This window comes from Capricornis sumatraensis, chromosome 7 (assembly GCF_032405125.1).
Source record: "Capricornis sumatraensis isolate serow.1 chromosome 7, serow.2, whole genome shotgun sequence".
Classification (NCBI taxonomy): domain Eukaryota; kingdom Metazoa; phylum Chordata; class Mammalia; order Artiodactyla; family Bovidae; genus Capricornis; species Capricornis sumatraensis.
Window position 1 is genome coordinate 8,719,811 of NC_091075.1, and position 27,219 is coordinate 8,747,029.

General features: G+C 42.7%; 1 protein-coding gene across 1 annotated transcript in view; it reads left to right on the plus strand.

Moving 5' to 3' along the window:
• The window catches only part of PDE5A (phosphodiesterase 5A), a 142,865-nt gene that overhangs the window by 105,720 nt on the left and 9,926 nt on the right, over positions 1-27,219 (plus strand). The window contains exons 12-17 of the mRNA XM_068975114.1: positions 2,675-2,821; positions 7,882-8,007; positions 9,754-9,848; positions 17,772-17,859; positions 21,471-21,571; positions 23,284-23,361. Of these exons, the coding sequence (XP_068831215.1) occupies positions 2,675-2,821; positions 7,882-8,007; positions 9,754-9,848; positions 17,772-17,859; positions 21,471-21,571; positions 23,284-23,361 (635 nt within the window). The remainder of the gene's footprint in view (positions 1-2,674; positions 2,822-7,881; positions 8,008-9,753; positions 9,849-17,771; positions 17,860-21,470; positions 21,572-23,283; positions 23,362-27,219) is intronic.

Genomic DNA, 27,219 nt, shown 5'->3' on the forward strand with positions numbered 1-27,219 from the left:
CTGTATTGCTTTACAGAGTCTATAAAATGTTATGTCTGTTAAGTATTCAATATCATAAGTTATATTACCCACCAAAGATTTCACTTTGCAAATTCTGACAAACCATCCCTGAAAGGAAGAAGCTATGAAAACCCAGAATTGTATATACATAACCTCTCCCAGACACACCACATCTTTTCCCCTGCGTATTAGTAAGATGTAGAATATTTTATTTTATAAATGGTAAGTTAGAATGACAGGCAGTATGTTTTATTTCAAATCCCTTGTATCCCAAGCCCTTTCAGGGCAAACAAAGCTGAATTCTCTTGTGATGGTCAGAGAAGCAGTTTATGAGAGCTTTAATGATGTATGACTTTCTCATGACTTATAGCAAGCGATCCCAAGAATCCGGAACCTCTGTATCACTGACCACAAGGTTCTGAAGGAAAATGTCTGCACACCCCTCTTAGATCAGCTCAAAAGGTTGAGTCATGGTGTGTCGAGGCTGATCAAGCAGAAGAAAAGCGTCTCTTCTCTCGGAAGAGAGTGCTCAGGAGTTAGAGTGTGTAATGGAGCAAGGCACCAGGCATGTTGGCTGTCTGTGTCCCGTGGTGTTTAGAATGTCCTTTGTGGAAGGAGCGAAAGACAACTTCCTGCTCTAAGAATAATGATGCCCTAAGGAATGAACATCTGTTCTCTTGTGCAATGTCTAACAGAAGCAGCTGTTATCCGCTTTGAGTTAAAAGGTAGGTGTGCTCCCACCTCCACACTTCCGAGCTCCACTCCAGTGCCTGCTCGGTCTCGATGCTGGAGGCTGCTGTAAACAACACAGCCATTTACCCACACATTTCAGCTGGACGGAAGGCATATTGTCTCGTGAAATCTGGGCTCGGGGAAAGAGCCTTACGATGCTGGAGGCTGCTGTAAACAACACAGCCATTTACCCACACATTTCAGTCCCCCTCCCTTCCCCTCATCCAGCCCGTGCCTTAGCCCATGGAGCCGGCTGGATGGAAGGCACATTGTCTCGTGAAGTTTGGGCTCAGGGAAAGAGCCTTAGTTTGGAGTATGAAGAGGGTGACCTTCTTTTAAGGTTGAAACACGTCTGGTATGCGTAAGAGGTGCCAGTCACGACACACAGAGAGTGCACGTGCCCGCCGCTTGGTAGGGGAGAGCTCGAGGTTGCTCCATATGGTTTTATAATTCTGTGTTTGACCTTTTCACTTCACAAAAAGGTGGAGTGAGAGCAAAGAAGGGATATGGCAGATACTCAGAGGAAACTTCAGGGGTTTAGAGAAAATCAAGGAAAAAACATCAGAAGGAACCTGGTTGAGATTTCTGTATTTTCTTCCCTCGGCCCCACACCAAGTTAAAGCCTCTTAGATGAATTTCAGCCAGATGTGGCTAAGGCCGCTAAAGTGCTGGCAGAGTAAATAGTCAAGAGGGTTGAGGAGTGAGGTTCTTACAAGTTTTCATGCTGGTGGGGGGCCTGGCAGAGAATCTGGGAGCGAAATCTGCTCAGTCTGAGGGGCCTGGGGGTGTGGGGTGGGGGTTTGGGGGAGGAGAGCTGGCTGTGGCGAGTCGCTTCATGGGAATTGAAGCTCAGTGTGGCCTGATTTTTCAGGAAAGACCAGAAATTGCTTTATTGTTAAACCGCTTTATTGTTAAAATCTCCCAATTTTAAGTAATGTAACAAATAATGGTGATTTTTAAAAATATTCAATGCCAAACAAAACAGATTGGAATAAATACATCTGCTAGTTTTCCAACTCAAAATTAATGGACTTCACCTTTCTAGGAGGAATTGGGACCTTAAAACCAGACCTTATAACTTGTAACTCAAATCAAGTGAAGAGAATGAGATTTTTCCCCTCCCATCCATTTAATAAGTATTCATATTAACAAATATCAGAACTATATCCATCAGTAGATACAATGGATACAAAGATGTATAAGATTCAGCGCCACCTGTCAGTCCAGTGTGGTTAGGAGCAGATAAACAGGAAAGTACACTGTAGTGAATTTTGTGTGATTAAACAGGTATTCCCATAGTGGGCTTGGCTCTGACGGGCATTTATTAATAGCTCTAATTTGGATGGGAACTGTGTCTTGAAGTCCTTCAGTTACAGAAAGTAGGAGAACCAGGAGGTAAAAAGACTGTTGATTTTTTAAAAAGAGCAAGGTGTATTTGAAGAAATTGCAAGTGTTTACTACCATTAGATGATTAAAAATCAAACCAAGGATGGAGCTAGAGTATCCATTTCAAAAGGTTGTCTTGAGAATTAAACATAAAATGCTTGGAACATTATCTTTATCCTGCTCACTACTTATTCTCAGTCCCTAGTACTGGGATGGGTCCAGAATAACTACTCAGTAAATATCTGCTGAGTGAATTGACACTGAGGAAATATAAAGCGGTTGGATCACTGGACTCCTTAGATCTGCCTAGTGTTCCAGGTACAGTTACCCTCTCTCCACCTGGCCTTACTTAGAAGCATATCAGTTACCCACAAGGGGCTCAGTTATTAAAAAAAAAAAGGAATAACTTCTGTAGTAAAATATTTCTAGTGTATGACATTAAAAAGAAAAAGTTAAGTCCAACGTGCCATTTCTGAAAGCAAAGCAAGGAAACTCTGCATTTGTGCTGCTCTGATCAACAGCTTCACTTCGTTTTCTTCCCCTCCCTTTACCCAAGGCTGCTGTGGTGCCATCTGCCCAGACCCTTAAAATCACTGACTTCAGCTTCAGCGACTTTGAGCTGTCTGACCTGGAAACGGCACTGTGCACAATCCGGATGTTCACTGACCTCAACCTTGTGCAGAACTTCCAGATGAAACATGAGGTAGGAATGTAGTGATGTGCTCTGGAAACTGTGTGTGTGTGAAGAGAATTAGTTTTGGATGCTAGTATGGAATGAAGTTTCAGTATGAAATGAAGATGAATGAAGTATGAATGAAGATTCATACACTGTCACCTCATACAGACCCAGAATGTTTGAAGGAAGCTTATCAGCCACTGAGAAGACATGTACTGGGTTCCTACACGTATCAAGCAGCAGGCTGCAGAACGGGGCAGGGTGTTCCCGACAGAGAGCAAGCTGAGGGGCGGGTGGGGCGTGGAGCGCTGGTTGCGCTGACGGTGGCAGGAGGGCAGCTGGAGGACGGTGAGAAGCAGGCCGCGTGGGTCCTCGTACGCTACTTAGAGGAATTTGGATTTTATCCTGAAAACAGTGGTGAGTCACTGAGGAATCTTAAGCAGGGAAGTAATAAGATCTGGTTGCAGAGGTTATGATAACACAGGACCCAAACAGAATGAACGCCTTTGGAAATGAGGGAGCAGAGGGGCTGATGTGAAGCCAAGTTCTTGGTTCAGACAGGGTCACGCATATGGAGTGAAGATGAAGACTGACTTTAACCGCAGCCAATTACCTTACTTGCCTCAAAAATAGCAAGACTGAGATCAGTCCCTTCTCATACCAGTTGGGGAGATTTCAGGGAATTCTAGTTTGTTTCATAATGCCTGTGTTATTGCATCAAAGAATAAGGGAGAACAGAAAGGCCTATATGAAAAAGAAATTTAGTAATTTGCCTTTAAAGCTGTCTTTTTTTTTTTTCCCGTCAGTTGAATGTCCAGTCTCCTCGTATGGATTTCCTTTGTGGATATGTAAATACCTTGAAGGCCTCCACTAATTCATAAAATGAAAATTTATTAACAATAAACAGTGTACCCAGCACTGTGCTAGGGACACATTTTAGTGATGAGCTGTCCCTGATCTCAGAGCCTGACTTAGGTCTGAGAACTGAGCTCTAATATAGTTAAGGTTAATACAGTGTCATTTCTGGTATTACTGGGAGCCCAAATCTGGTTCTTCCTTCAATTTAACCAAACTTTATATTATTCTTGGGTGAAAACACAATCTGTAGACTCTAGCAATAGTTCACTCCTATTAGAGTGTGTTGATTAAGGGATATCATATCATTTAATTATTTCAAGAAGCTCTCAAGAAAGGACCTTTGGTTATTACTGTCCCTGTGTTACCAATGAAGAAACTGACTTAGCGTGAAAGTGAAAGTGAGGTAGCTCAGTCGTGTCCCGACTCTTTGCGACCCCATGGACTGTACAGCCCACCAGGCTCCTCTGTCCATGGAATTTTCCACGCAAGAGTATTGGAGCAGATTGCCATTTCCTTCTCCAAGAGATCTTCCCGACCCAGGGATCGAACCTGGGTCTCCCGCCTTGCAGGCAGACAGATGCTTTACCATCTGAGCCTCCAGGGAAGCTCCAGACATAGCATGATGAAGTAGAAGGTTCTTGGATTTGAGTCATAACTCTACTGGTGATTAGCTCTCATTTCTTTGGGCAATTAATTGCTCACATTCTCACGTTTTGTAATCTGTTAATTGGGAATAATGGTATGACTTTCCCTATGGGGGTCTTGCGAGAATTATACATGCATCTGTGTGATTGTCTATGTATGTGTGTGTATGTGTGCACACTTGTATACTTTGCTTAATACAAAAGTATTAAGTAGAAAGTTAATTCCTTCTTTAAACCAAATTTGACCATGGTTATATTACCCCATAGGGCTCATATAGTAAAGCCTTTATTAATGGAATGAAGATCTCATTTAGAGCCAGAAGATCTAAATGTGAGTCTCAGTTCTGCTGCTTGCTAGTTATAGGACTTACATAAATCTAGATAGCAACTTAGGTCCCTTTTCATTCCTGAGATCTATACTTTGCACCGGTAATGGCTCTATTGAAAGGGCCTGGCCAGAACAGGAATATGATCCTTGTACCTATTTATGAAATTATTACATAAATTGATTTATTTCTTAAAAACATAAGCTCTAAACAACAAAATTCTATAAAGCAATTATCCTTCAATTAAAAGTAAATTTAAAAACATAAGCTTTAAGATAGCATTTGAGTGTTGGATAAGAAGGTAGTCCTTTGAATTTCTCTCTCATTTTATTTTTAAACCTTTCACTGAATGTTTGTCCATTAGACAGGTATTTCTCCTCGGTGTCTCGTTCATCTCCTCTGCTTTTCATTTGAGTAACTTCTGTTCTGATTCTGGCCAGTGTCAGCTTGAACATCTCTATTACTCTGGTTGGCCTTCCTGCCTTGGTGACTCATCTGTTTTATTTCAGATATTATTGTCACTATACATTTCAGATATAATTTTAGGATGATTAAAATGTTGCTGCTAGAAAAGATGTTAGCATCATAAGGTGCCCTGACAAAGAATCCTTCCTACTGAAAGATAAGGCAAGTCTTCTTGTCCCTGTTGGCTTCCAGACCTTTTCTCTCCTGGAACTCTCCTGGATCTCTGAAACAGATTCTTTTACTTTACCAAGCTGCGTGTGCTATGCCTGTTTTCCTTTACCATCTGTCTTTGACAAGCCATTCCTCCCATGAATGGACAGGATTGTCCACTTCCAAGTCCGCTCCACTTTGTACCACAGCATACTTTTTCCTTGAAGCATGACGCAACAGTCTCTATTCCTGGGAAAACTTTTTCTAGGACTGACTTCATGCCACTTGGAATCCTGTTGACAGTTTATAAATTTGTGTTCTCATTTTTACGTGCACTTATTTCCTTTATATGTGTGCTTTTGTTAGTTTTGCTACTGATTGAAACTCTTGAAGGCAGGAGCTGAGCTGTGTTTTCTTTCTTTGCTTCCTCGCACAGAATTTTAAGTATGTTGCTCAGGACTTAGGAAACCTTTGTAATTGTTGGAGACTGATTCACTGTACTGAGCATGCTCCCTAGGGTCTTCCAAACTGCTCACAGCTGTTCAGGAGTCCTGTACGAAAGGCCGTATTACAAGTTTGAACATTCCAGGCATAGCCACCAAGCATTTAAACAGATCTGACCATAATTTTCTTAAATGCTGTTAAGAACATTCTGATAACAGAATACAAAACTGTACTTGCATCTACTTACTAGATACAATGGGGCAGTCGTTGGGTTACTCAGTTCAACAGGCCCATCTCAGTAGAAGCAGAATAAGGAGTTCCCTGGTGGTCCAGTGGTTAGGTCCACTTAGGATGACAAGGTTCAATCCCTGGTCAGGAAACTAAGATCTCACTAGCTGTGCAGCATGGCCCCCAAAAAGAAGAAGAAAAGAGTAGTCCATTAGGGATTAAGTTTCATAATTATTTTGTCCATTATTTCCCATTACATGTTATACATGCCCATTTAATTATGTCTACAGATTTTATGATTAGTAGGGAGATATGCCCATAGGTTAAATATCTGGGCTTTCCTGCTTATTTTCCTTGATTCTATGTTTAATCACCAGTAATTTTCTACAACAGGAGTTCCCAGGTGGCTCAGTGGTAAAGAATCTGCCTGCAATTCAGGAGACATGGGTTTGATCCCTGGGTTGGGAAGATCCCCTGGAGAAGGAAATAGCAACCCATTCATTCCAGTATTCCTGCCTGGGAAATCCTATGGACAGAGGAGCTTGGAGGGCTACAATCCAGGCGGTTGCAAAAGAATCAGACACAATTTAGCAACTAGACAATTTTCTACAAGACTTCACTGTATACTTTCTAAACATATCAAAAGAAGGTTAATAGTTCTTACTTAAAATTCCCCTAATAAGATGAATCTATGACCTTCAGGGTCAACTTTATTCAGAAATGGTCATGCTGTAGTGTATTTCAGGTCAGCACATGTCAGTCTTAGCCTTCAAAAATCCTCTGGGAAATATGGTTCCTCAGGGGTAGGTAAAAGAGCTTGGGGACATTTGGGTTCCTTTTATCAGAATTCTCTGTGAACTGCGTCATAGAACAGGAAGAAAGAGACCTGAGAAGAAAAGGGAGGATATGAAAGCACTGATTTTTCTGCCAAATCCTCTATAAGCAATTTTGTACCAACAAAGAATAAACCTTGTTTTTGGCCTACTTCTGCAGCCAATCAAACTGTGTTGAATGTTATTAAAGCAGGATTCTTTTCCCTGGTGCTTTTTCCATTCCCCAGAGCAATGGCTTTTGTGTATGAAATATCCCCATAAATATACATAGAGAGAAGCACATATTTATTTTTAGAGATCCCCCAAAGCATAGTAAATCATTCAGAATCGAAGAGAGGCAGACTCTGATGCTAACACAAACACAAAATTATCATGCTTAGGGCCCATGAATCCCCCGGGGATTTTGTTAAATCCACCACTTAGGAGTTGAATTAAATAAACCTAGCTTGTGAGATTGTCTGAACAGTCTGTCCTTTTTTTCCTCCATCTTTTAAAATATATAGATTAAACACACACACGTACACACACTCACCAGGGTTTTATGTGTGTATTTTTTTTTTTATTACTTCTTGGTAACCAAGCAGTAACTCTGCCTGAATATTTAAGAATCGTTTAAAGGGACAGAGACTATGATGTGGAGTTTTAGTTTGTCCCTGGATGTGTGCTGTGTGCCCTGCCCCCAGTCTGTCCCCAGAAGGGCCTCACGAACACCTCTGCGGACGTACCGAAAGAGGACATGAGAAGTGGAGAGTAGCTGCTTGCACGGCCCCCTGAGCGTGGATTCGTGCACCTGCGACTGTGGACTGTCCCAGCTGATCACATGTGGACATAGTATCTTCTAAAAAGCTAGTCTGTGCCCTGCCTTTCTTAGAGCTGCCTTGCCTTTTACATCTAATTTAGTTGGCACCGTGGTTTGCATGGTGGACTCTGGAATCAAACTGTCAGGGTCTGAATTTTGGCCCTAGCCTTCACATGCACCGTGACCTTGGGCAACCTTCCTCTCCGAATGCCAGTCTCGTCATCTGGAGTGCGTCCCTCCGAGCCCTGGGGTCAGATGTGCATGCTTTGGACAGTGCATGAAGTCAGTGCAGGATAAGCATTAGCAGTTACTTTGACTCCTTACACCTTGTTTCCTAAAGGTCCTTTGCAAGTGGATTTTAAGTGTGAAGAAGAACTATCGGAAGAGCGTTGCCTATCATAACTGGAGACACGCCTTTAACACAGCGCAGTGCATGTTTGCTGCACTGAAAGCGGGCAAGATTCAGGTACTGCTCAGAGTCGTTTATGTATTTAAGACATCCTGTTGCTTTACAGCATATCCTTCCAGTTTTCTTAATGTGCACTCGTGGTGACTGAGAATAATACTTACTGCCAGTTAGAAGTAGATTGTCTTGTGTGTGCTTGTGCTATGCAAAAGAGCCACGTCCGACTCTTTTGCAACCCCGTGTGAGTGTGACCCACCAGGCTCCTCTGTTCATGGGATTTTCTCGGCAAGAATACTGGAGTGGGTGGCCATTCCCTCCTCCAGGGCATCTTCCCAACCCAGGGAATGAACCCTTGTCTCCTGCATCTCTTAATTCAAGACCAATATGGCAAAACAATTTCTATTTTTCTTTCATATATAATATACATTGCATGTTTAAAAAATTTTTTAAATAGCTTCATGTTAATAGTCTTTGGCCAAATAAATACCTCCTTCAGAGGAAACTCCACAGTAGAAGGAAAAGTATCCAGCTTCTCACAGTCACATTTAAACTGCTCCATAGTAGACTTTCTCGAAAACCACTCGGGTCCTGAACTTGGCTCCAGAGATGGGCCCAGGGTTCTCTATCACATTTTCTCTGGAGCACTAAATTTATAAATATCATTTCATGGAAAAGGTTTTTGTTTCATACACATGACCAGAGGCTTTTACAAGGAAGATCAGCACAGAAAACAGTCAAGTAATTCGTTCCTTTCCAGGTCAGATTTTTCACATCTCTGGCCTTAGATTCTAACTTCACTGGGAATTGACTAGTTATTCTAGGTAAGTGATTCCAGGCACCCGTCTTATGACTGTTTTTAATTCAGAGCTTCCATGCTCTTTTTTATTTAACAAACTCTAAAAATGTTATCCTCTGTCTCGACTTTCATTGAGTGCATATTCTAACTGGCTGGCTAGAGCTACAAAAAAAGTGATTGTTGTCTTAAGAAGACATATCAAATACCATGATTGTATTTTCCTACTCTAACAAACATTTATAAGAAATAAGGTGAATTTATTTTGGGGTTTGAGACAGTCATGAGGACTGTATCACTGAAGCCTCTCTCTGCTTTTTGTGAATAATAATAGAATGGTGACGTTTGTATATGCTGTAGACATTACTATGTAGAATGTTAAGAGGTCCAACAGAACAGAGCTGATAATAATTTCACCTATGTTTTCTTACTAATGAAGGAGAATAGTTGAGTAGATAATACAAATGGCAGGTATTAAAAATAACCTGTATTTGGCTTTGGAATATATTGTGCAACTTTTCAAAGCCAAATTTTCATTCCTCGTCTTTTTTTTCCTATTGTTGGCTAGTAATCACATCTGTGCTCCTAATGAGAGAGTGAAGTATATAGCAACTAAAGTATATAGCAACTGGCAGAGAGAAAAGGCCACAGAATCTAGAGGGACTGCAGAAAGTTCCCTGCAAAAGTTCAGAGGGAAGACAGTTGATGGAAGTTTGGATTATTTCACATGTATGTAGATAATTAAGAAAAAAACATTGACTGCACATGGACAGATTGTTGATTATGTGAGGCATCTTAATTTTTTCTGTTGATAATAATCCCATTCTGAAGACATAATATGACTGATTCAATCTCTGCAGGAAAGGATTCTAGCGTGAGTCCTCTGTGACTAGAAAGAAGCACATATGTAAAGTGCTGAGGACAAAACCACATGATGGGTGAAAAGAGGTAGCATAACGCGCTTTACCAAACGGTCCTTTCTCGTTCTCTCCCCATGGTCTTCGGTCATGTAGAAGAGGCTGACGGACCTGGAGATACTCGCACTGCTGATTGCTGCCTTAAGCCATGATCTGGATCACCGCGGTGTCAATAACTCATACATACAGCGGTAAGCCATTTGCCCCAGTGGCAGAAGATGGTGTTTCTTTCAAATTGTAGGGCTGTCTTGTTAAAAGTAGAAGCCACAGCAAATTCTAATGGTACGAAATTTCAGTTGGTCAGGGTCCCATAACATACTCTGGTTTTATTTAAGGGAAATGGAAAGAATAATGCAAGTCCAACATCACATCGGGAACATCTCTGGCCTGAAGTTCGAAAAGTATTTACGTTGAGAATCTTATTTCATTGGATAATTACCAGGAGTTTTGCTTTAGTTTATGAACACCAGGCTTAAGAGCTTCATTGGAAAACTATTAAGACTAGTACATCAACGGTAGAATTTCACCCTGGAATAAAAGATAGCACTTGAAAAGTGCTTAGCTCGATCCTACGTATTAGTCAGTGCCATCCATAAAGAGGCTTTTGGTCTTAGTGAAGGCAGTGGACCACAGGACTGGCAAATTTGGGCTCTGAGTTCAGACCCGGATTTGAGTCCTCCCCCTCGCCACAGAGTCCCTGTGTGATCGTGAGCAGGGGTGCTCACCTCTGTGAAATCAAGATAATAGCATTCCTACTCACAGGGTGGCCATAAGTTTTTTAAGACATAATGCACCTCACTACCAGGTAGAATGCCTGGTACATTTTTAAGTGTTAAAATGAATCTTAGCTTCAGGTGCTGGGGATAGTCCTGTCGTCATCAGAAGCCTGCTTTGGGACTGCTTTTGAGAGTATAAGATGCTAATTCTTCAGACAAGGTGTTCAGGCTCACCTGTGGACCGTGCTCACGTAACATTTGCAATGGCAAATGCGATTCTAACGGTGATCATCAGATTTATGATGTCATAAATGCTGTCATGACACTTATTCTCTTGGAGCAAATTAGTTGAAAGCATACATTTCTTGGTGAAAATTCCTTATTACTGAACATTTTTTAAAGTATGCAAGTGATTCAGCTAATGCATATATCTCCCTAGGAAATTCCAGATATCTGATAACTTGAGAGAACTTCAGAAAGCTCTCTAATCACATCCCCTTTATCTAAATACAGTAAGTGGAAAACTTGATGTCAAAAGAATTGTAGCTATGTAGCAACGACGCCCTCTTCCGACCACTGACTGGAAAGGACAGCACGCTCTGGCCTGGCTGTCGGAGGCGAGCTGTTCCCTCTCTAAAATCTGACGTTCTGGAGAACTGACTGTGTGACGCGCCCTTTGCCCTTGGTGCTCTGCAACGTACTGTGGTCCTGAGTCTCACATCAGCACGGGAGCAGTGATGCGAAGAGACATGTGGCGGGGAGTCGAGAGCAGGTTGGGGGCCAGTCAGCGGGGCGGCCTTCCCTTCCCTCAGCCCTGAGCTTCGTGTCATCAGGGCATGGACTGTTGCTGCATGGCTGGCCACACTGCCGCACTTCAGAGTGAAGAAAAGGACTCAGCTATTTTTTCCCTTTGTTTATTTAAAAATAATTGCCCAGGAAAAAACATCTGGAGAAACGTCATCTTCTCTTCAAAAAAAAAAAGTCCTGGGAAAAAGACTGCAGGATCTTACTTCCACATATACCGCAAAGTAGACTTGCGCCAAGTAATAACAACTTTCAAAAATAAAGGAGCTTCAGAGATACTTATTTTTTCCTACATCCCTGTGGTTTGAGTAGAGGAAGCCAAGAATGTCCCAGGGATGTTTCTCTTTTTCTTCTTGGTGATAAACAAGTGGTATCTCCAGGAGGATTTTCTTAACCAGGGGCCTCTTGGGAGACTAAGAGCGTCAGAAACATTTCCATATAAAGAACTGACTTCTAGAAAGGTGTACTGTGTCCAGACCTTTACCAAATAAAAGGCAGCACAGAAATAAAAGTCAATGCATCAAAAAAGAGAAAAAGCCCTTATGAAGTAGCAAAGTCAGAAACAGAACTACCGTCATTTGTTCTTCTTGAAGATCTCAACAGAACATCTGAAGTAAGAGAGCCCTTGTTTAGGAAGCGGTTTTGATTCTTGATTGGATTCTCTGGTTCCTTCCTGGCTCAGGAAGACTGCCTTTATGAGGAGCACTATGAGGATGCCAGTGTAATACCTGGGGGGAGAGTTCACTGCCTGCGCCTTCCTCCCCCACATGGCTGGATGGTGGGAAGAGTGGTTTCAGATGGATACTAAACACAGACGGTCACAGGAACGAGTGGCTGAAGAACAGACATCTGCTTATGCAGAGAAATTTTCCCCCATTAGGCCTGTAGTCCATATAGGAGGACTGTGGTAGATACATTTACTTGGTTAGATTCAGGATTTGTGTTTTATAAATGTAAATATAGTGAAATTATCCCTACATTTTAGGCAGATAGATAATGTGCAATTACTGGGGCCTGTACTTTGTTAGGGAGAGAGCTATAAACACGTAAAATTTCCTGTTCTCCAGGAATTTTTATTGTCTCCTCAAACAGTGGTGATTAATGTCAAAATATCTGGTAAGTCCTGTGTTCTTTAACAACATGGGCTGGAAGTGTTCGATAGAGAAGGAGATGGGTCATGATCAGCGTAGCCCATGTTTATTGTTAAGGGAAGAAGTCGGAGTTAAACCAGATCTTTGAAGTGAGTAAGATTTGGAGAGGAGAGAACATGAAGATATTCCAGAAATACCATGAAGTGGACATTTTCATTGGCACAGCAGTGATGGCTAGCCTGACTAGTCAGAATGAAAAGTAAGAGGATGAACAGGCAGAAGTTAGAAGACCCTCTCGAGGGAGGGCTAGAAAACCAGGCTGTGTGTTTTATTTGGTGGGTGACCACTGAGTGGTTAATGGCATTGCTTAAGAAGAAAGGGTCTGAAAGTGTGGTACAAGGTAAACAGGTAATAATTAGAGCCACAGAGGCCAGCCAGAAAGCTGTTAGGGGAAGCCAGGTGTATGTGAACATCACATATTAGCTCGAGGAAGGAAGAAAACTGTTCAAATCTAATGTTCAACAGTTAGTTATATGCAAGAAAGAAGGGGGAAATCATAACGCTGGGTCCAAGAAATGAGCAACAGTGGTGCCACTGATGAGAGTGAGAGAGCTGGGAGGTGTGTCTGCATGCTGGGTCCTTGTGGGGAGCACGGAGGGGAGAGGAGCCCAACAATGAGGAGGATAACACAGGATGGTGGTTAGAAGAGGTAGGGTGACCAAGTGAGGTTTGTTTTTTTGTTTTCAAAATCAGAGATTCAGCCAAACCAGAATGAAAGAATTTCCTGGTAACTACAGTCTGATCACGTGTGTGTGTCCTGGAAGAACTCGCCCTGCACCGTGGTCCCCGCTGCTCTGTAACAGAGGAGCAACAGGGAGCTGGGTCATGAATGGGCCGGTGGTCACAGAGGGTCAGCAGGATCTCAGAGACTTCAGAGGGCAGCAGCGGCCGCACAGGAACCGTAGTCCGTGCAGTTCAAACTGAGTAGAGTACTTGAGCCAGGAATGAGGTCATCCTTTGGCAACGCTGGAAAGCCTGAGACTGGAGGTCTGGATATGAAGAATGTGCAAGTTCAGTTAGTCTTAATGTCAGTAGCTAATAATAATAGTAATAACAATAATGGAAGTTAACCCTCAACATAGTCATAGCTTTTAGCCTTGTGGCATTTGGAACTCTTTCTAGCACTTTATATACGTGAGTTCAGTTAGTCCTTAGGACGGCCTGAGTGCACATCCAAATCCTGACTCCTCTCACTGTGTGTCTTTGAGCCACGTCATTTAAACTTCCTGTGTCTCCTTCTCTGTATAGTAGAATAAAGATAGAAGAATACCTGTCTCACAGGGTTTCCTACAAGGATTAAGAAGTATAAACAGATGCAAAGTGCTTGGAACAGTACTTGGCACAGATTATCCGCTCAGCAAGTTTTAGCTATTTTCACAGGCGCCTACTATTAACGACAGACAAGAGCTCAAGATCTTGCTCTGTCCCAGAGAGGGACGGGGACTAGCAAAGACTGCCTGGTAGCAGCTCGATGCTGTGGAACAAAGAAGGGAGTCTCCTGTTGTGAAAAAAAGACAATCAGCAGAGTCAAGGAGGTCAGAGAACTGGAGTCACAGGGTGAAATGATCCATCAACTTGAGTATCTGTGATCACAGAGAACGGGAACATAAAATAAGCCCTGACTGGCAGGTGATCACGATGATTTGGAGAGAAATTGTGAAGTTGAGAAGTAAATGGGTTGGCATGGGTTACAAAGAGTAGCTAAGAGATTTGAGCCCAGAGCAATATATGTGGATGAGAAGCCAGATTAAAGGATGGCTGTTAGAGCCAGTGGAGAGGAATACTGTGCTGGGGCGGCTGTGTTTTCTCCCAGCACTTCCACTTTCTCCTGGTTTCTGAGGCACTGGTCTGATTTCCGCCCCAGTGTCCTCACGCCGCTCAGAGATGGAGCAGCAGCAGCAGAACCGGAGGAGAGGCAGGGGGTGTGCTCACCCACGACTGCTCACTAGCAGCGGTGGGGGACAGTCCTGCAGCAGGGGTGGCTTAAAGTGTCCTTGTGACATGACCTTGAAGAAGGAGGCGATGTAGCCTCGTGTTTCAAAGAGTGAGAGAGTGACAGGACGGAGGATACACTGGTTTCCACGAATATCTTTGCAAAGACAGAATTGGGGGCACTTGTCACCCTGTCACTGATTCATAAATCCAGAGTTTTACAACATAAGTAAAGGTAAACCATGTGAGTAAACACCTAAAAATGTAAGTAAATTTGCATTTGTTTATCTCACAAGCCAAGAATCTTCTCTAATGTGAAACAGTCCTTTCTGCATGGTGTAAAAACGCAATATGCATTCTAAATTTTAAACACGTTTCCATTGTAGCTGCCTTGTTGTGTTTCTAGTCTGGCAGCTAGGTCGGTGAGGAGATGCTGTGTGTACAGAGTGCTGTAGGTCAAGAGCCAGGGTCACACGGTGAAGAGGATGCGTGTGAACCCCGGCTCTGCCATTTGTGTTGACCTTGAACAAGTTAGATGATCTCTCTGAACTTTAGGTTGTCTAAAAACACAATTGCTAAAATGCTGTTGTGACATCTCAGGCTGGGTAACCCTGGAGCAGAGCCTGGGACAGAAGCTGGCGTGCATACAGCTCAGGGGTGCATGTGACCCCAGGGGGTGGAAATGCAGGCCTGAAGGTGGGAAATGGAGAGGAGAGGAGGCCAGGAGGAGGACGACGGAGCCAGATGTCTGTGCACACGGCACCCGGTGGTCAGTGCCGCCAGGAGCCTGTGAGCGGTCCAGGGCAGGAGACGCAGAGAGGTCTGCAGAAGGACGGAGACGAACGGGGAGGGGCGGCTCTCCACCCGCGCCGTATCCCGCGGGCACAGCTGACCTGCGCAGGCCCTTCCTCCTCACCCTCACCCTCCCGGCTGAGCGGCCTGAGTGCAGAGTGCTCCTGTGGGCAGAGATGAGGCGTCCCCGCGGGGCCGGCGCAGGGCGCCTCCTCACGGGCTCCTCACGCCGTGTGTCACAGCAGGCCTGGCGCTGGACGCGACGACAGCGGCTGCAGTCTGGGGGGCCTGAGGATTTGACATGGTGAGCTAAAGCGTCCTATACGAGAGTAACGCCAAAACGAAATCAACTACTTAGCACAGGGCTAGACACGTTACAGCAGAGAGTACTTGTTATCACTGGGGAAAAGGAATCTACCAAACTGGAAAGGAATACAATCTAACAGGTGACAGACTTACAAACAACCAGCAGCGTAAAACAGATGCTGATACTGGATGTGCTGAAGTTTCTTATATAAAGGACAATATCAGGTATCTAGAAGCTTTTCCTTTCCTAAGTGAAGGGCATGAGGAAGGCCGCAGTAGTTTTCCAGAAGTGTAGACACATGGCACTAGCAGGTCTGGTCTGAGTGAAGAGAGTACACTGTTGCCACAGCAGAGACCGCAGAGTCCAGGCAGGATGTGGAGGGGATCACGGGTCTGTTTCTGCTGGGGCCTCTGTAAGCCCAGGCCATCTCCCTGGAGACTGCTCGCACGGCTCAGATTTCCGAGCATGCCGATGTGACCCGAGTCTCTCCAGTCCAGACATTTATACCCACGTGGTTGGACTACAGCCGCCTTAAAATCAATACATCGAGCGCTCATCTAGTCAGCTTCCCTCGTTCACCCCCATCGTCTTCTCCCTGTTTCCCTGTGTCAATAAATGACAATGCAGGAACAGCCTCTCTGCTTTCCCCCTTCATCTCTCTCATCACCACTAGTTCCCAACGCCGGGACTCACTGCCGGCTCCTGACTCGTCTACCTCCTTAAACAACTCTCTCTATTTGGGATTCTACCAAGCCCAGTAGAATCCCCAGTTCTCTCAGATCCACTCTAATCCAGGCTCTCTCTTACCTGGCTACTAGAACAGTTTCCCACTAGGCTCCTAACTAAATCCCAGTAGTCTCCATGCATCTCCAGAATGGTTCCAGCGAATTTTCCTTACAGATCTGCTTGTTCTAGTTCACCCCATTGTCTTCCCATTGCCCAGTGATCAGCACAGGATCTGACTCATGGTACAACTTACTAGATATGAAGGGAGCACAGAAGGCAAGGCCGGAGTTACTGTGGGAGCAAGGTCACAACAGCGACGAGACGTGGCAGCCTGGGAGTCAGCAGCGTTGCTGATGGTATGAGGAGGAGATGAGATCCCCCGTTCTCTTACCTCTATTTCCGGTTTACTGTTTTTGTTTTCCCTTAAGCTGCTCTCACTCTTAGCTCATTTTCTCCTGGGTCACCTTTCCTCAGTCTTGGGTAGCGTCCCTATCTTCAACAAATGAAATACAAAGTAAAATAATGATTCATACAGCAGTATAAAGGAATGACCAATCAGGTGCATCATCTAAGGCTTGTATGATGCTTTACAGTTCATAAACCCCTGTCCTCTAAATCTAAGAAACAGACTTTCAGGAACTATAACTTTTTCTGTTGTTTTGAAAGAACAAATAGTGGAAATGGTGCTTTCTATTCCCATGTGAAGGGTCATGAGAACTAGGAGACGGAGGACTCTGCTTATGATGCTTCAGAACTTGATTTGTGACTGTTACACATAATGAACGGACTGTGATATTCCCTCCTCACCCCTTTACTTAACATGGGCTTCCCAGGTGGCGCTAGTGGGAAAGAACCCGCCTGCCAGTGCAGGAGATGTAAGACGTGGGTTTGATGCCTGGGTCGGGAAGATCCCGAAGGAATCTTCGGGAAGGAAAGGAAGTGGCAACCCACTCCAGTGCTCTTGCCTGGAGAATCCCATGGACAGAGGACCCTGGCGGGCTACAGTCCACGGGGTCACAAAGAGTCGGACACGACTGAAGTGACTTAGCACGCACACACCACTTTACTTGGCCAGGTGGTCTCTACCGTTCTCCCCGAGTTCACTGCAACAAGCGGCACCCACAGGGGCTTCTTCCGACTTAGCTGTCTCCTCCCCGCCTCCGGGGGGGCAGACGTGCACCCACTGCTCCCCTTTCCCTCGCTTCTCACCACCCACAGCTCTCACAGGCACGTGCACAGAGACGCTGACCCTCAGCCTTGTTTCAGAACAAAGACTTACATGGAAATTGGCATTTCAGATTTTCAAGCAATTGCACTTTTGAAATTGTAAAGTATTGTTGGTACAGCTCTCTCAGAGTTGTTTTTTTTCCATGTGTAGAGAGAGTAATCCTTTGTTCTTATTCCTTCTACTATTATTATTTTAATAAATAGTAAAACCAATGAAATTGTTCGTACTTTGAAGGGGGAGCAGTTAACATTGATATTTGAAAACCATTTGACTCTTGACATGTATTTCCCAGAGATGACCTCACTCTTTCCAGCAGAAGGAGAGACAATTGTTGGATTAATTTTTATGAAGTCGCCTCTTTTTCAGTTAACCAGTAACAAGAAGAAACTGATAACTGGTATGCTGGGGAAACTGGCCATATTTTAAACTCTGTCTCTCTTCCTTCTGCCATGTTTCAGAAGTGAACACCCACTCGCTCAGCTCTACTGCCATTCGATCATGGAGCATCACCATTTTGACCAGTGCCTGATGATCCTTAATAGTCCTGTAAGTCCCTGATTTATGGTTCTGGACTTTCAAAGGGGAGTGTATAAATTCAGTTTTATTTTTAGTTTTGGATTTATTCCCAGCATCATAAATTCTTGAGCACGCTTTATTCCTTTTTGGGTAAGAAAGGCAAAGCCAAAACAATTTGAGATCTCCACAGCCTTACTTCTCTAGAAACCAAAACTGTCTTAATGTTGCCTGATAAGGGAAAACTGGTTCCTTACCTCAATTTGGTTATTGCAAAGTAGAAACAAACAAAACTGGTATTTTATGGCTCTCTGTTAGTTCTGTTTTTGTTTTTGTCAAATGATGTGGTTTATACTGCTCTCAAATGTCTTTCACAGGCAACACCTTTTCCTCTTTTTATTGAAACTTCTGACCACTAATCAACATTTCTGTTAAGGAATAAAGTTATTCAATACTGGCTAAATGAATATCATTGTAAGAAAGCATGTGATATGCTATGCCAGTCATATTTATGTTAAGGAAAATATTCAAATGATATACACCAAAATTTTCACAATGGCTGTCTCTGTCTACTTAAATTATTAGCTTTTTTATTTTCTGATTCGGATTTGTCCATCATTCGCATTATCCATTGTATGGACATATTACCTTTATAATAAGAAAAAAAAAGAAAGTTGTACACTCTTATGTTGAAAAAACACAACGCATGGTACATCATTTTAAAGCAATTTTGTCTCCATCTCTTTACATTTGCCCGCTGGGTTCGTTCTTCCCTGAGCCCTAGAAAACTTAAGAGGCTTATGACTTTTGTGGTGACTCTTTTTAAGTAAAAGCTTTCTAGTTACTGCTTTACATCACAAAATACAGCATAGTTTTCAAGTTAGAAACCAGAACGTCCAGTCCTGTGGGATAGTATAGATTCTGGACCTGATTTAAAGCTTCAGGTCCTCTTTTTCTGCCCCGGCTGGCCTCTTTCCTCCCTCCTTAGGCTTCTTTTGACTCCTTCTTCACCCCCAGTCCCCACGTCCTGGAGAACAGGAAAGAAGAGGGCCCAGGACACTCAGCAGACTGGTGCTCTTACGCCTGTCCCCCTCTCTGCGCCTCATAGGTGTCTAAAACAAGTTCTGTTCTTATGAGTAAGTCCATGATCGTGCCCATGCACCCTAACTGTGGGCTTTTCCACTGTCGTCCCCTGTAATACGCGTAGTCACCTCTCTCCAGTGTATTGCCTGATGACTTCCTCCTCAGCTCCTGGAACTCTGAGTAGTGACTTTCCTCTCCTTTCTGCTGAGGTTCCTTGGCTCTCTTTGTGGTCCTCTTGAAAAAGGACAGGACTTCAAGAGACCTAATGCATCCAAAACTCAGAAGAGGCAGCCCATCCTGAATGGAAGCAACCTCTCCCTCCTGCTCAATCAGAGGGTCTGGCCAGCCTGGGTCTTGCCTTTTCAATTTTCCAGACGGGAATCAGACACACGTGCACTGTAGTCCCCACCCACCCACCCAGCTCCAGGAGACACACAGTGACTGCAGGCTGCTCTCTCTTACTTGAGGGAGGAGGAATGCAGTCCTGCCTCTCAGTGTGGCTGAAGGGCTAAGAGTTATGTGGCCAGTTCTGGCACCTCCTTGTAAATTCTGCACGTGCTCTAGTGCAGACTGTCTGCTACAGATGTGACTTTTAACAAGAATTAGTATGTGAGTGGGAGTAGGGGGATGATGTCGCTAAAATGTACAAATTGTACTGTTTCGTGCACAAGTTCTCTTGGGTTAGGTGTCAGAATTATGGGAGCTGAATTTCAGCCTTCAGCAAGAAAGGAAGAAACGCTCTGCTTGGCTCCTGCCCGTGCAGCCCTTTCCGTTGTTACAGGAGCACTGGAAGTGGGCACTTGGCCCCAGAGGCACGCCCTCGCCCTGGACCGCGCTGGGCCGTGGAGGGGGGCTGCGCATCCCCCAGTGCCTCCCGTGATACAGCCCCACTGTCTCCGCGGGCCAGTTCTATCTGCACTGCCCCAGGCCTCCATAAACCAGCATTTCCATTTCTGTGCTGCGTTAATGTCCTCAGAGGCAGCTGCCAGACTTGTGAGCCTGGCCTGTCCAAGTTACCTTCAGATGTCCTAATTCTTGGTTTGTTTTTTGCTCTGGTTTAAAAGTTGCATAGGCTTTGAGTGGTCTCCCCCAGTACTGTTTCTCCCATACACCGTGTTATTCTGTTAGTGTGTGGTTTTTCTGAGCTGAGACTTGTCAGGAATGTCTATGTTGAATTATAGCAGAAACATCTGTACCTTCACTGGAGTTTGCTGTCTTTGCCCTTCAGCTCAAACTTCATTTTTAATATCCTGTTTTAGTTTTGAAGAAAATGTGCTTAACCTTTTTCTTAAAAAGCACATTGTACAATATTCCTATCACACTGCTCTCTGTTATCAGATGACATAACTTACTATGTAATATATTATAACATAAAAGGAATCTTGCTGTATATATGGCTGGCCTCATTTTATAACACCCATCTCTACATTCTGTCTTTGTAAACACCAATACATAAGAATTTATAGCTTTTGCTCGTGGAAGGGAAAATTAAAGTATAATACCAAAAGACATTTCTACTTTTTCATTTAACATAGTCTTATATTAAATAAAAGTATCAGAAGCTATCTTCTGAACAGTACTGTTTTGTCCAGAATCTAAAGTGATTTACATTTAAAACTAGTATTTCTTGCATAATAATAGATTATTAATTAGACATATATCACAATTTTGGCAACTAGTTATCCTCTAACCAATGTCTGACCCCAGCTCAGCAGTTTTATCTTTTCAGAGCAAATCCTTTGCCTCCACGTCCTATTTCTAAGCTTCTGGGTTTTTTCCCCTCAGTGCTAAGGTTTAGGAAGCACATCTGACTTAATTTACAGATATTGTTTTGAGTATAGTCTGAGTAGCCAAAGTATGTTTTACTTAGTTCAAGATCAGTGAGTCACTGTGATTTAAATTACAGGCAAGAAATTTTAAAAATGGTTACATAGCAAAAACTTAAGATAATTTGCACATGGATTAGCCATCTTTGAGATTCTCCTTATAAATGTTTCAAACTCTTCCTTTCTTGAGGAAGCAGACATTGCTCATGCCTGCTACCCATCTATACCACACATGTTCCTAAGAATAAACACTATGCCCAATAAGAAGTTAAAAAAATATAAACCTGCACCAGAAATGTTATTGGATTTGTTATAGAAGCCAGAGAAATGATTTTTAAAATAATCATTTACAGTTCTTCGTATCTATTAATATAGATTTTGATTTTTCAAAGTTTTACTTGCTGTCAGATTTAGCAGTTAACTTGCCCAAAGGAAAAAGGTATATAGTCATTAACTTTTGGACCTGGACTAAAACCAAGAAGTACAAGAGTTGGAAAAACATGCTTACTTTGGTCAATGAACCATCATGAAGCTGTGTTTTCCTCAAATGACAAGGTGGTGGGGTGGGTGCATCAAGGGGAAACATGACTTCACGGTATTGACTTATGTAAGTAGGTGTCCTCTGTCTTCCTGAGTTTAGAATGTGTGTAAGAGATGTGACTGTATTTTCAGATTTTGTTCTTAGCAGCAGCGTCTCCAAGTGGTGGGCTTATGATGGTTTTCTTTTTTATAAAGGGCAATCAGATTCTCAGTGGCCTCTCCATTGAAGAATATAAGACCACGCTGAAGATAATCAAGCAAGCTATTTTAGCTACAGACCTAGCACTGTACATAAAGTAAGTTTTAAGAAATATCTTGATTGATAGATTTCGGATGTGTTTGCACAGCTTCCAACTTTAAAAATCGCCATTGGGATATTTTTAGATTATAAGAACCAATGTCCTGGCAAAGCTGTTTATCAGACTGTGGAGCAGTTTGTTAAACAAGGAAGCCAGAAAAGTCTGCTTAATGCTAGAAATGACAGAATACAGAATTACTTCTGATGTTTGTCTTTGAAGCTCTGCACAAAGCAGATGACCATCTCAAGGTCATTCTAAGCTTGGCTGGCCAATCTAAAGAATATAATAATGCCCTCTATAAAGGGCACCTGCTTTTCCTTCTGTCCCTCACTCCCCCAACTTCTGACCATTTCACAGTCCCTTAAACTATTATCTAAGCCCATGTGGGCAGGAAAAGGAGCTGAGTGCCAAACAAGTAAATCTTGTTTCTTTTTATTGGATTTTGGCAGAAGAGTATTAATGCAGACCCTTATAATTAATGAAGTGAACGACTTCAGAATTAAAGCATGCATTAGAGTGTGTCGGTGATGTAGGTGTGCGTCTGCATAACTAAACTTACTTTCTAAAAGAAAGGGACGACGTTGCTGGGTCTGGGCAGCCGTTTGTTTCCCACACAGAGACCAAGCGCTCTGCTGCATGTGTGGGGGTGAAGGCAGAGGGGCAGTCACGCTCACGGGATCTCCTGGGAGCAAGGGCCTCTCCCCAGCTGTACACAGATGCACACTGTGGTTTTAGCCACTCTTGAGAACTAAAAGCAAACAGAAGACACACAAAACCTCATTCCAGATAGCCACTACTGTACATCTAAAAGCAACTTATGTCTAGAAGAGTCTGTTTCCTTGGACTTTGGAGCACTTTAAAGTTAATTAGGGTAATATATATACATATATATTATAAATTTCAGCTCAAAATGACTACAGGATAAAGACTGTCAAGTTACCAATAATTTGAAAAGTACCTGAAACCACAAAGACTTCCTGACCTTTTCAAGCCACAGGGGTCTCCCCTCTGGATCCTTCTGAAACCTCTTTTCATCTTGGTATTCAGTCACAGACAGGCAGTTTTGTTATTCAAGTTTCTCTTATTAGTGTCCCATGACTTTGACTGGTTTAAATGTTATGAAAAGAACTCCTGTCTTGCAGTTTTCCAAGATGCTTATCAATGTTGAGTACACAGAGGTGTTCACTATACAGTGAGCAAACATCAGTTTATACTGGTCTTTCTTTGCTTCAGAAGAACTTCACAGCTTTATACTGACATATATTTTGGTATAGAGTAAAAAATTATGTGAAAGAGATGTATGAAATTAAATTGAAACCATAGAGATCTTGCACCATATGCAGAATTTCTAAAAATCATTCTCAGCATCAGATTTTTAACTCACATTGTTTCATTTTCTTAAATTATATTCAAGAATTGAAATTTCCATTACTTGTGACCTTAGTTAAAAGTGAGTTAAGATTTAATATTTCAGCCAAAGAATATAGTAGAAGGGAGGAAAGTAAGGTATTCAAGATTTTTATATGATTCTTATATTGGATTATATATTCTGATATATAAGAATATATGTAACAATATAAGATTCTTATATGAGAAAAACCATTAGAGATTCTTTTCCCTGAAATTTTACTTGATGTGCCTTTGTTGACCAAAAGGATAAGAGCTTAGGGGACTCATCATAACTACCAAAATTTTTCTTTATTTTAAAGGAGACGAGGAGAATTTTTTGAACTTATAAGAAAAAATCAATTCAATTTGGAAGATCCTCATCAAAAGGAGTTGTTTTTGTAAGTAGGATTACTATCCTTAAAGCTGGTTTTTCTATCCAGTTAATTTTATTGCAGTTGTTTGTTACAATGTGATGATCTTAGAGGCTGTCAGAATTCTTACAGATGTTATACAAAGGGCTAAATATAAGTATTTACTTGAAAATAAATGCATTTGCAAATTCAAAAGCATATTCTTTTTGTCCTAGAAGGACCTTTAAATGTGGTGGAGTGTCATACAAGGCTGTAGGGTTCCCTTGTTCACACTCACAGTTGTTTTGACTGGAAGACCTAAAAATAGCATCCTGAAGATTGCTGGAGCAAGAACATGACTGTGAAGTGTTTACTTCTCTTACATGATGGCAGACCAGCAGTCAGACCTTCCGTTCAGTTGGCTGCTCCGTTGTGTCTGACTCTTCGTGACCCCGTGACTGCACGCCAGGCCTCCCTGTCCATCACCAACTGCCAGAGCTTGCTCAAACTCATGTCCATCGAGTCAGTGATGCCATCCAACCATCTCATGCTCCGTCATCCCCTCCTCCTGCCTTCAGTCCTTCCCAGCATCAGGGTCTTTTCCAGTGAGTCAGCTCTTCACATCAGGTGGCCAAAGTATTGTAGCTTCAGCTTCAACATCAGTCTTTCCAATGAACACCCAGGACTGATCACCTTTAGGATGGATTGGTTGGATCTCCTTGCAGTCCAAGGGACTCTCAAGAGTCTTCTCCAGCACCACAGTTCAAAAGCATCAATTCTTCGGTGCTCAGCTTTCTTTATAATCCAACTCTCACATCCATACACTACTGGAAAAAAAACATAGCTTTGACTAAATGGACTTTTGTTGGCAAAGTAATATCTCTGCTTTTTAATATGCTATGTAGGTTTGTCATAGCTTTTCTTTCAAGGAGCAAAAGTCTTTTAATTTCATGGCTGCAGTCACCATCTGCAGTGATTTGGGAGCCCAGGAAAATAAAGTCTTTCACTGTTTGCATTGTTTCCCCATCTATTTCCCATGAAGTGACAGGACTGGATGCCATGATCTTCATTTTTTGAATGTTGAGTTTTAAGCCAGCTTTTTCCCTCTCCTCTTTCATCTTCATCAAGAGGCTCTTTAGTTCCTCTTTGCTTTCTGCCATAAAGGGTGGTGTCATCTGCATATCTGAGGTTATTGATATTTCTCCCAGCAATCTTGGTTCCAGCTTGCTTTATCCAGCCCAGCATTTCGCATGATAAACTCTGCATATAAGTTAAATAAGTAGGGTTACAATATACAGGCTTCCAACTTTGGAACCAGTCTGTGGTTCCATGTCCCTTTTTAACTGTTGCTTCTGGACCTGCAGGTAGGTGGTCTGGTATTCCCATCTCCTGAAGAATTTTCCACAGTTTGTTGTGATCATACAGTCAAAGGCTTTAGCAGAATGCCTTAGTAGTCAATTAAGCAGAAGTAGTTGTTTTTCTGGAACTCTCTTGCTTTTTCGATGATCCAACAGATGTTGGCAATTTGATCTCTGGTTCCTCTGCCTTTTCTAAATCCAGCTTGAACATCTGGACGTTCTTGGTTCACATACTGTTGAAGCCTGGCATGGAGAATTTTGAGCATTACTTTACTAGCATGTGAGATGAGTGCAATTGTGCAGTACTTTGAACATTCTTTGCCATTGTCTTTCTTTGGGATTGGAATGAAAACTGACCTTTTCCAGTCCTGTGGCCACTGCTGAGTTTTCCAAATTTGTTGGCATACTGAGTGCAGTACATTCACAGCATCATCATTTGGGATTTGAAATAGCTCCACTGGAATTCCGTCACCTCCACTAGCTTTGTCCATAGTGATGCTTCCTAAGGCCCACTTGACTTCACACTCCAGGATGTCTGTCTTTGGGTGAATGATCACACTGTTGTGGTTATCTGGGTCATTAAGATCTTTTTTGTATAGTTCTTCTGTGTATTCTTGCCACCTCTTCTTAATATCTTCTGCTTCTGTTAGGTCCAGACCATTTCTGTCCTTTATCGAGCCCATCTTGCATGAAATGTTACCTTGGTGTCTCTAATTTTCTGGACGAGATCTCTAGTCTTTCGAATTCTGTTGTTTTCCTCTATTTCTTTGCATTCATCACTGAGGAAAGCTTTCTTATTTCTCCTTGCTGTTCTTTGGAACTCTGCATTCAAATGGGTTTATCTTTCCTTTTCTCCTTTGCCTTTCGCTTCTTTTCTTCTCTCAGCTATTTGTAAGGCCTCCTCAGACAGCCATTTTGCCTTTGCATTTCTTTTTTTTGGGGGTGGTTTGGATCACTGCCTCCTGTACAGTGTTACGAACCTCCGTCCACAGTTCTTCAAGCACTCTATCAGATCTAATCCCTTGAGTCTACTTGTTACCTCTGCTATATAATGAATGGTGAGGGATTTGATTTAGGTCATACGTGAATGGTCTAATGGTTTTCCCTACTTTCTTCAATTTAAATCTGAATTTTGCAATAAGGAGTTGATGATCTGAGCCACAGTCAGCTCCTGGTCTTGTTTTTGCTGACTGTATAGAGCTGCTTCATCTTGGGCTGCAAAGAATATAATCAGTCTGATTTTGTTATTGACCATCTGGTGATGTCCATGTGTACAGTTGTCTCGTGTTGCTGAAAGAGGGTGTTTGCTATGACCAGTACATTCTCTTGGGAAAACTCGGTTAGCCTTTGCCCTGCTTCATTTTGTCCTCTAATGCCAAACTTGCCTGGTACTCCAGATATCCCCTGACTTCCTACTTTTACATTCCAGTCCCCTATGATGAAAAGGACATCTCTTTTTGGTGTTAGTTGTGGAGTCAGAGCTTCAGGGTTCTGTTTTTCTCACCTGTTTTCCCTTTCCCTCCCTCCCATCCTTTGCTATCACTGTCACTGCCTTTTCCATGACAAGAACTAGACCAATAAAAAAGAACCAAGCGTGAATAATAAAGACAGAAGTAGTAACAAGACTGATAGTGCTCTGTTACAGTTTTATAACTGACATCTCTGTAGATAGACAGGCATCACTTCACATGCAAACAAACATACACACGTCCAGCTGTCTGTTCATACAAGTGTCATGCCTCATGTAAGAGACTCAACATGCTTTTAGAGCAGTGCCTTGGAAACGCACACACACTGCTGCAATCTGTGGCCAGTTTTTCCCAGTGACAAAAATGGAATCCAACCAGCTGACCCAAAATCAGCTCCAAGTCTGTGCCACCGCTTTCACTGCTGTGCTCTCCCAACTTCTAGCCTCTTGCAGAGAAGCACTCAGTACACCTAGCACTCAGGCTGCCTCTTCTACTCTTCACCGTCCAGATTGTACTTAAGCTTATCCAGACACTGCATGGTCTTCTTTGGGGGAGACAGTCTGCATTGGCAAGCATTATTGAAATCCTTCATGATTAAACATTTCTCTGGTGTACTCATTACCTGAGATAAGAGTTGGTATAAGACAGTCTGAGGCCAAAAACCCTTTTCTTTGTGGCCTAATGTGGTTAGGGAAGATGTACTTTTATTTAGATTGTCCCTAGAGGTACAAGTGACACAGTCCTTTACCTTGAGTGTTTCTATATGTGACAGTGATGACCTTTTCGCCTATGTCCTCAAACAGATTGAAAGAATTCGATGGCAGGTATTTAGACCTGACATGGAAAGTCACTACACCAAAGAGAAACCATTTTCATACAGTAGTCACAGTACTGAGGTCTAGAGCACCTTGTCACAGCCTCCAGAGTCCAACATGATTTTCAACTTCTCTAACAAGAGAAGGGGTAAAGAGCACCATATCCTTTCATTTCCCTCTTCTCTCCAGCAGGTACTGTTCAATAATTTAAAGACTTTTCACATAGGAGCCACGACGTGTGCTGAGTGAACTAGGATGACCCAG